Source organism: Chaetodon trifascialis, chromosome 3, assembly GCF_039877785.1.
Source record: "Chaetodon trifascialis isolate fChaTrf1 chromosome 3, fChaTrf1.hap1, whole genome shotgun sequence".
Taxonomy (NCBI): domain Eukaryota; kingdom Metazoa; phylum Chordata; class Actinopteri; order Chaetodontiformes; family Chaetodontidae; genus Chaetodon; species Chaetodon trifascialis.
In genome coordinates, this window is record NC_092058.1 from 15,618,381 (window position 1) to 15,627,179 (window position 8,799).

Here is an 8,799-nt window from a genome sequence, read left to right on the forward strand (position 1 = left end):
TATCAGGAGTAACGACAACACATCAGATTTGGGCCTTTTGATTGGAACATTCATTCAGACTAACCTGCAGTCTTATCAGTGACCTCCTCTCAGAGCCATTGTAACCCAACTCTCTGGGCCCGTGACTCCGTCTCCTAACATGCCCAGTCTGTTACACATTGTGCTCTAAAGTCAGCTCCACCTAGTCTTCTTCTTGTTGAAGACAGGTTTGTTTATCTTGGCAACAGGTCATCCAAGAGGCAACTCCTCACACTTCCCAGTCACATCTGCCCTTCAGTCTAGTTCCCAGCACATCAACAACAGGAGCCCTAACTGTAGGCTGCAGCATATAAAGGCCCCTCTGATCTCATACCACAGTGAGTCCTTTGTTGAGACTGACATGACACAAGAGACACACACTCTGACTTACAAATGTACAGTACAGCTATGTTCAGTGGCGTTATGTGCTGGAGTTAATCAAGTTTTAACGAAATGCGCTCGACACAATGAGCATGTATGGAGCAGCAGATGTGAGTCCAGAGAAAGGCTCTACATTTGCACAGCTGAGTCGACGCTTCATTATCTCTCAGCTCTCAGGCAGCTGCACAGTGCAGAGCGCCTGCAAGCCCCATCAAACGATCGTCTTCATTGTGCGCTTCATCATATTCAGGCCTTTGTTCTGCATCCACTCTGAAAACACTGACGACATAAGGCTCCAAATGAAGCTCGGCCACTTGGTTAACTATTTACTGAGTGAGGCAAGGTCATCATCAGAGGAGTTCAGGTCTTTGCAGCTTTATTACCCGTCACTCTGGTTATATAAGATACATGAAACATCAAGACTTGACTTGAATCATTATGAAAAAGTTGGTTTAATTTCAGCAGAAAAAAAAAAGAGATGGAATGTGTTAATTAGTGAACTTTATTGGAGCTGATAGGTAGGTTTTGGTACTTCTGGACAGGGTCAGGTGAGCTGTCTCCTGTTTCCAGTCTTTACACACCAGCTTGACAGGCTGATGGCTGTGGCCTTGTACTGAACAGATACTCTATGAGAGTGGTGTCGATCATCGAACTCTAAAAAAAAAAGTAGTAATCAAAATAACGAACTACTTCTTTAAATTATTTGTCCACAAAATATCAGAAAATAGTGGAAATGTTAATCACAGACGAACTGTCCAAAACCCAAAGATATTAACTTTACAATGATTTAAAACGTAAAAACCCAGCAACCTTCGCATTTGAGCCACTGATTGATTTAAAACTTATTTCAACGCTATTCTATTTCCTGACTGGCGGATTTCGAAATTAGAGATAAATGGACAATAAATGAATGAACTCAGATCTAAAATTAGCTCAGATGAACTCCCCTTCCCTGTTTTTCAGGCCAGTCATTACTCGTGTACTTTAGCTTCGTGGGCGACAGGCAGCTCGTTACATAACAGTGGGTGGAAATACCTCCGCGTTCTGAGTGGATTCCCGCGAGTTCCTTGAGTGTGAGACCCGTCTCCGTGGATACCATGAGTCATCGCTCCCGTGATGTCATGGGGCTGGAGTAACACGTGGAAAAGCGCGCGGAGATTTGAGAAACTTGTGTCTCAGCGCTATGCCGGTTCACGTGGACTGTGTGCGTGAACAGGGAGCCGTGGTCTTGTCGGGGGTGTGACCGAGGAAAACAATTGGACAGTGGCAGCGTGGCAGAAAGACGTCTGTGGGAAACAGGGAAGAGCCACAGCTGCACCTTTTCTGACCGCACCGAACAATTCAAATGTTATTAAGTCTCACCGGACAGCCTCAATTAGTGTTTGACTCTTCGTGGTGAACTGATGGACTAATGTTTCTGAAAATAGTCCAGCACCTCCCGCAGTCCTCAGCAACTTTTAGCGAGCAATAGACCACACATACATTGACATTATGAGCAGCCCAAGGACACCATTATTTGGATGTCTTATCACGGATCCACGCTAGTCCAGTGGTTGAACTCTGATTACATAACGACTCCATACCGCACGTCACGTACGACTAAAAGGGAGGGAAATCTGCGGGAGAGACAGGGGCACAAACCGGCCAGGTTACTTTTTCTTTGACTCCTTGACATTTCTTTACAGTATGGGACACCTTACAGCCTCCTCAGAGCACTGAATTCCACCTGCACTGTACAAGTATCTTAAATTGCTCCAAACCTATATTACATTTGACTAACGTTAGAACTACCATACAGTTTAAGTTAATCTGATTACATTGTGGCCTCCAATTCAGTTTTGACTACATTAAATATGAATAACAACAAAGATGTTGAAATCTTATTTCTTTTATGCACAACACAGGAGTAAAATATCTTTTATGTCACGTTTTGATATCACCAATGTATCACCTAATAAGCGGATAATGTGAAATTCATTATATTAAGCCACTTTACAGTCTCAACAGCACCACCAGGTGGCGTGGATCGCTGACGAGAAAACACTACACTTAAAATGACTGAAATAATCAATTAATTTAAAAAAAGAAAAAAAAAAAGAAGCACAAACTGCAACCTACATCGACTAACATCACCTTTATTAATACTAGTCAATTATTTTAAGTGACTGAACTACATCGTCAGATTGCTGCGGGGACCATGGGTGCTGTTGGGGTGCCCTCTTGTGGATCAGAAAAATAGTATACTGACCTCTGCTAAGTAATGGCAAGAGAAAAACAACAAAAAGTGTCTTTTTTTAATCAACTGGTAATTTTAATTGAGAGATCATTTCACAGAGTATCAAACAAAGGAAAAAATAATGGAAAACTTCATAGACAAAAATTTGACTTGTGTTCATTTAACACCTTTTTTTTTAAAGCAATGCCACAGTTTTGTATTTTGAATGAGGGGGTGTGTTCATTACAAACAACCAACCATTAACAGATGGAAACCTTCAGTATGAAGTAAGAAAGTAGCATGTTGAAAATGGGTTGGCTTCACAGACAATCAAAAGGAGGGACTCTTACAAATCATCCCAACCCTTCCTTAAAAACAAAACAAAAAATTCTGCCGTTTACACAAAGTAAATGAAGCAATACTCACACTAAGTCAAACTACACAGTACATTCATTGACAAAAACCAAAGCTCGTCAGAGATTAACTGGTGAAATGGAATGCTGGGTGGCACAACTGCTTCAGGACAGACAAGATGGACGTGACTGTGGTGAGGCATCACACCTGTACTCACTCACTCAAGGTCTTTGAAAACTACCATTCAGGGGGAGGGACACTAAAATGCACAACTGTTTAAAAAAAACCAACGTAAATATGACCACGTTGGCCATGTTGAAGTTCAACATATGAAACGGCAATGCCTGTGCAACCGCTCATCTTCAGCTTCCGTTACACCTGACAGGCGCTCCTCTATTTCCTGTCAGTGGACCTGGAGCGGCTGTGGAGGGAAAAGGAAAAAAAAAAAAGCTGATGAAAACTGCTCACCACACTGCCACATCCTCATTCTCAGCATTACCACACAAGAAAAAAAGACCTCGCCACATTTATATGCTGCTTTGCCATGTACGAGTTATTCCATGTGAGGAAACCCAGAAAGATCTACAGTCGTGTCAACAGGAGTCATATGACTGAACATCACATCATTAAACTGTCAACTATCTGAAATAATCTCAAGTCAAATGATCTCAGTACCTCCTTGATCGTGAGAAGGACCTTGAAGGTTTGTGGTTCCTGTCCCGGGAGAGGGACCTCTCCCTCCTCCTGTCTCTGGAGAAAGACCTGCAAAAGCCAGACCAGAGCATTAGGGAAATGTTCCCAAAAATGTCTACAAACTCATCATGGTCACCTGTTGTGTTAGGTGCACGGCTACAAGGGTCGGGTTCATGCTTCAAGTTTGGATCTGGTCCCTGGTCAGGATGTTAAGCTTTGATTTTAATCAATCTCTCATCAAACCCTTTTTCTCTACTTGTTTCATCTCCTGCAGTAGATTAAACCAGCCATTTAACAGTAATTCACTGAGTTATTCTGAAACTATTGTGTGCTGCCTGGCTGCAAACCAACGTATGTACCCCTGCCAAAAACTGAAAACAAATCAGAGCAAATTGCTCTAAAGTCTCTCTACAGCTGTGAGTGGACAATATGTTGTATTCAGAGTGGCGTTTCTCCTCAAGACAAATTATCTGCTTGATTACAGCATGTTCAGTTCACAGTAGTTTGTGAAAAAACAGATGTAAACGTGAGCATTTCACAGCCACCATGTCAGTGTCAAAGCAACCAATCCCAATCAGCATTTGAGTGTTAGTTATTTAGAACTTTAGCCACTTGCAAATAATGAACACTAAACCTAATCAGGTTCAATTAGGGAATTGAGAGGATTCAGATTTGATGCTCGGTTTGGACTCTATAAAATACTACCAAATATAAACCACAAAGCCTGCACAACACTCCATGTAGTAATCATTAAATTAAAAGCATCAGCTATTCTTAAAGCTCTAGACATGTTAACACATAACATATCTTACAGAATAAAGTAGGATACACAGACACATGTTGGGAAATTTAAAACAAAAAACAAAGTTTTGGGTTGAATTTCCATCATTTAAAAAAGCTGACATACCTGCTTCGACTGCGGCTGAAGCTCCTCCTGCGTGGGGATCTGTGCAGGGAAAATATAAACGTGTTAAGAACAAACACAGATGCTCCGATCTGCCGTAGAGCTCCACACTATTCTAACCCTTTTCTTACAAGGTCCTCCTTCCACACAACCCTCTGTCTATCTCATGACTCAAAACGGAAATAAAAGACTTGGGGGCTTTTCCAGGAACACAATTACCTCAGTCTGAAAATATAATTCACAATGGACCTAGTGCATAAAGATGGCAGGTGCTTAGGAATTCCCTATCACCTATCCCACAGTGTCATGTGCAAGTCAGAGTAAGATATGTCTACAGTGAATATCACAATATTTGTGGTGTCTGAGTCTCAAAGACACTGTGGACTGGCCGTAGTGTGCAAATAAAAAGGCACATATAGAGGCCACCATCTGTATGAAACAGGTCCCCTTCAGTTGAAGGAAGCACATAAGAAATTGGAAGCTAATAACAAAAACAATATACTGGTCACGGGGAATAAGTCTTGTGTAGTAACCAGGCTAAGATATGCTAAAACCAACCATACAGCATAAAACAAAAGCAAAGATATTCATTGGGGGGTTGAGAAGAGTTTTGATTTGTGTGACTTCATAATTCTGCTCAGAGCCCCAAGACATACCAGATGTCTATAATGGAAATCTCTGGAAATGTGAACTTCCAGACTGAATCAAATAATAATATTGTGAAAAAAAAGAACAACCTTTTCAAACCAGCTGTCTCTTCACTTTCAAAACTGTAATCAGCAGTGTACTGAATGAAGCAGGAAAACTTACTAGTATTTTTGGTTTTCAACAAGCTAGATATGACGAAAGGGAGGCAGACTGTCGGCCGGGTAGGTAGAATTGGCTGAATAGGACTGGCCAGATGCTGCAAGGTGATTAGGTGGCAGGCAGATGGGGGCTGGCTGTGGCTTTTTTCCTGCTTTAATTGGTTAGCCGAAGGCTGCTGTTGGTAGGTTGTAGACATTTGGGAACGTAATACGCTGATTGGTCGGGAATGTGAGGTGGGCCGCTGCCGTTTGGGTTAAGGTTGAAGGAGGAGGAGGTTGAGAACGGCATGCTGAGGAACCAATGGGTTGGTGCAACCTGACGACTGGCCATGCCTGGGTCATGTGACAGCACCAGCCAAGCTGATTGGGGCACGATGGTCAGCAGTCACATGATGCTGAAAGAGGACTAGTTGATTGACTCAGAGGGTGGTGAGAAGAGGCATGGTGGTGGCTCTGCAACGGGTTTCATTCTTATTAATATAGATGAAAAATAAAAAGCATCCTCAAACAAAAAGAAAAAATGCATCACATTTGGCATTTTCATCCCCCCCAAATTTTAAACAGATTACACTTGTTTCGACACAGAATTGCCCAATCCTACTTCCCAGACCTATTTTGCCACTTTAAAAAAGTTAAAATGTAGAATTTTTTTGAGAGTCCACTTCAAAAGAAGAATTAGTCCCTACAGAAGAAGTGAAGTCTTGCAGGCCAGATTTTAAGATGCATTTTGCAATAGAAAAGCTTCACCACATAACTTTGCATAATGTCCTATTCCCATTTCATATGTTATTATTTGATTATGAATGTCAATAGGCTCAGCTCCCTACATAAAATGACCAATAATATCAATGAAGATGAAACTGCAAGCCTTTAACATTGCATCTATCACAAATGTACAAACAGCAGAAAAGATATACAGTAGAAATAACAGCTATTATCATGAAATAAACTGCGGGTAAAAGGGTGGAATAAGTTAGTCACTTCAGTACTAGATAAATCATATGCTGTCTCTGCTGTCACAGTCAAACAACAACACGGGTCACCTTCGTCTAGGCGGTGGGCTTCGACGCCTGTAGTCGTCCCGGTCTCGCGGACGCCTGCCCCATGAAGGGGGAGCGCCACGGGTGCGGCTGCGCTTCTCACCGTTGGACAGCTCTACTCGCACCCGGCAACCACACAATGTCCTATAAAACAAGAAATCGTTAATCATTGTAGCTGCAGCAAGATGAATCATGCTTCTCTGTGTCTCCAGTGTTGATTGCTGCATACCTTCCATCAAGCTCCCGCACGGCATCAGTTGCATCTCTGGGATCTTCAAATTCTACAAAGGCAAAGCCTGGAGGGTTCCTGGCCACCCAAACGCTACGGAGAGGACCATAGTAGCCAAATGACCTCTCTAACTCTGTCTTGTTTCCATTGTTGCCTAAATTTCCAACGTAGACCTTGCAGTCGAGGGGACAGTCACGATGCATGACTAGATCTGAAAAGTATGAACAAAGAACGGGATATGTTAAATCAGACAGCAGATTCTTATGGGAAGACTGAGCCACCCTGACCGGGCGTGTGGTGTGAATAGTCATGTGCGTTGCGCCAAAAGAGAAAACAGAAAAATCTCCAAAAATGGATGAACCAATACATATGTAACATTCTCTGTTGACTTCACGTGGTATCAAACATATACTGCACTTTTCCAAAGATCGCATTTATAATTAGTTCTTACAAATGTCGGGAAACGGAAAGAGCCTTGGCCTACTTTCTTTGTCGGACTCGAAACCCAACGCTAGGCTAACTTTAGCTCAAGAAGACATTGTTCCTAGTAGCTAAGTTAATGCTGCTCCCTAACCACGTTTTATGAGGTAACATTATGCGTAACTGAACGGTTAACTTAATACTATTTCCTATATTTCGGCTTTAAAATACGCTGTTGCATAATTTGCACTAGATTGTAATTCGACGCTTGGAAGCAATGATAGCTAATATAACGGCAGCTAAAATGGCTGTCGCCTGTCTGAGGCCTTATACTATGGAGCCACATTCGGCTAACAAACACAGACATCAAACAACAGGCAACACTCGTGTGGCGATTCGATTGATGGACCCAAGTACGACATTCTTAAAAAAAATCAGTAAGACACACAATGAAGAATTTAGTTCAAACTTTACCGTGATTGTAGCAGAGGCTATCCGCGCTCCTTCGATGATTTGTCTCGGTCGTCGATGGAAAATGGCGTGACGGAAAAGACGTTTGTCAGGGGGCTGGTTCGTGCTCCCCGGAGGGCGGGGCAAATTAGATTCATAGTTCTCACTATACATATTAAATTTAACTATCTATAAACACAGCATTTCTACTGGAAAGATAGCGTATGATGTGATTCCGTAAGAAGAATTTCTAAAATATTTAGGCATTTAACCGGATGACTAAAGCGCTTAACTGTTAACAATTAACGAGCGCATACAGTGCGTGAAGACACGATACCAACATTGTCCACAGCACGGTTGTGGCGCTGTTTCGATATTTTTTGTGTAGAGATCAATGGTTGGTATGTTTTTTTTTTTATCCTTCCGATAAACCTTTATTGGAAACAATGACATACAATGTACAACCAGTAGAACAAGAGTAAACAACACAGCGTATAAAGAAACAGAGAGCACGTTAAGTAAAAGAATGTTGTATATACAATAAATACAAAAAAGCAATATGCTCATTTACAATCCTCACAGTTTTCACATTAAGTGCAAGATGTTATTTCTTCATGTCAAACTGAAAATAAGAGCCTTTTTTTGTGAAATTGAATTTATGTATATGAAACTCAGCTAAGGTAATTCTAACAACAATGGTGCTTGTTTTTCAGTTTTCTGTTACTTAAAAATCGCAGTCCTCATTGCACTGAAACAAAAGTTGCACCCAGCTCAATCCCATGGAAGTCAGTTAACTGTACCCCAAAACATTACCAAGCAAATACATTTTCAGACATGTACTGAAATTTGGCTTTATTTTGTCATTTAAATTCAAGTTTATTATGCTATCATCATGCTTAATCTGAATGTCTGTATGGTTCCTGTAAACTGTATTCCTGAAATCTGACTGTGCAGGTATGGAGAATAAAGTTATATAATGCAGCATGTAAATTCTGGCTTTGCATACCACCTGTGTATTTGCTTAGGATGTAAAATACACCAAAGAGCACCAGTACAGATACATTAATACAGAGTTTGCTAATACACATTTGACTGAACAAAAACACCTCTATTGATACTGTCACAGTATGCAAAGCTATCAAACACATTCACTGTGAAGTGGCATACTTTTTGAAAATGGAAGTTTTTATAAGCCTCTTTACACTGAAAATAGAAGACTTCTATTATTATCTTTATTCTGAAAGTAGAAGACTTCAGCCTGAAAATAGAAGACTTCTATGATTATTTTT

At 41.2% G+C, this 8,799-nt stretch overlaps 1 protein-coding gene across 1 annotated transcript; it reads right to left on the reverse strand.

Annotated features, from left to right (window-relative positions):
• Positions 1-2,686: 2,686 nt before the first annotated feature.
• srsf3b (serine and arginine rich splicing factor 3b) lies at positions 2,687-7,599 on the reverse strand. Its single transcript, XM_070958274.1, has 6 exons — positions 7,535-7,599; positions 6,641-6,851; positions 6,415-6,555; positions 4,569-4,607; positions 3,644-3,730; positions 2,687-3,389 (listed from the first exon to the last, which is right to left on the reverse strand). The coding sequence occupies exons 2-6, from the start codon at positions 6,841-6,843 to the stop codon at positions 3,362-3,364; spliced, it is 498 nt and encodes a 165-aa protein (XP_070814375.1). The 5' UTR covers positions 6,844-6,851; positions 7,535-7,599; the 3' UTR covers positions 2,687-3,361.
• Between the last annotated feature and the right edge of the window lie 1,200 nt (positions 7,600-8,799).

Coding starts and splice junctions, on each gene's coding strand:
- srsf3b (XM_070958274.1), bottom strand. CDS start 6,843: ATGCATCGTGACTGTCCCCTCGACTGCAAGGTCTACGTTGGAAATTTA. Junction 3,731..4,568: donor TTCAGCCGCAGTCGAAGCAG/GTATGTCAGCTT, acceptor TGGCTTTTGCAG/GTCTTTCTCCAGAGACAGGA. Junction 3,390..3,643: donor TCCTTCTCACGATCAAGGAG/GTACTGAGATCA, acceptor TTCCCTCCACAG/CCGCTCCAGGTCCACTGACA.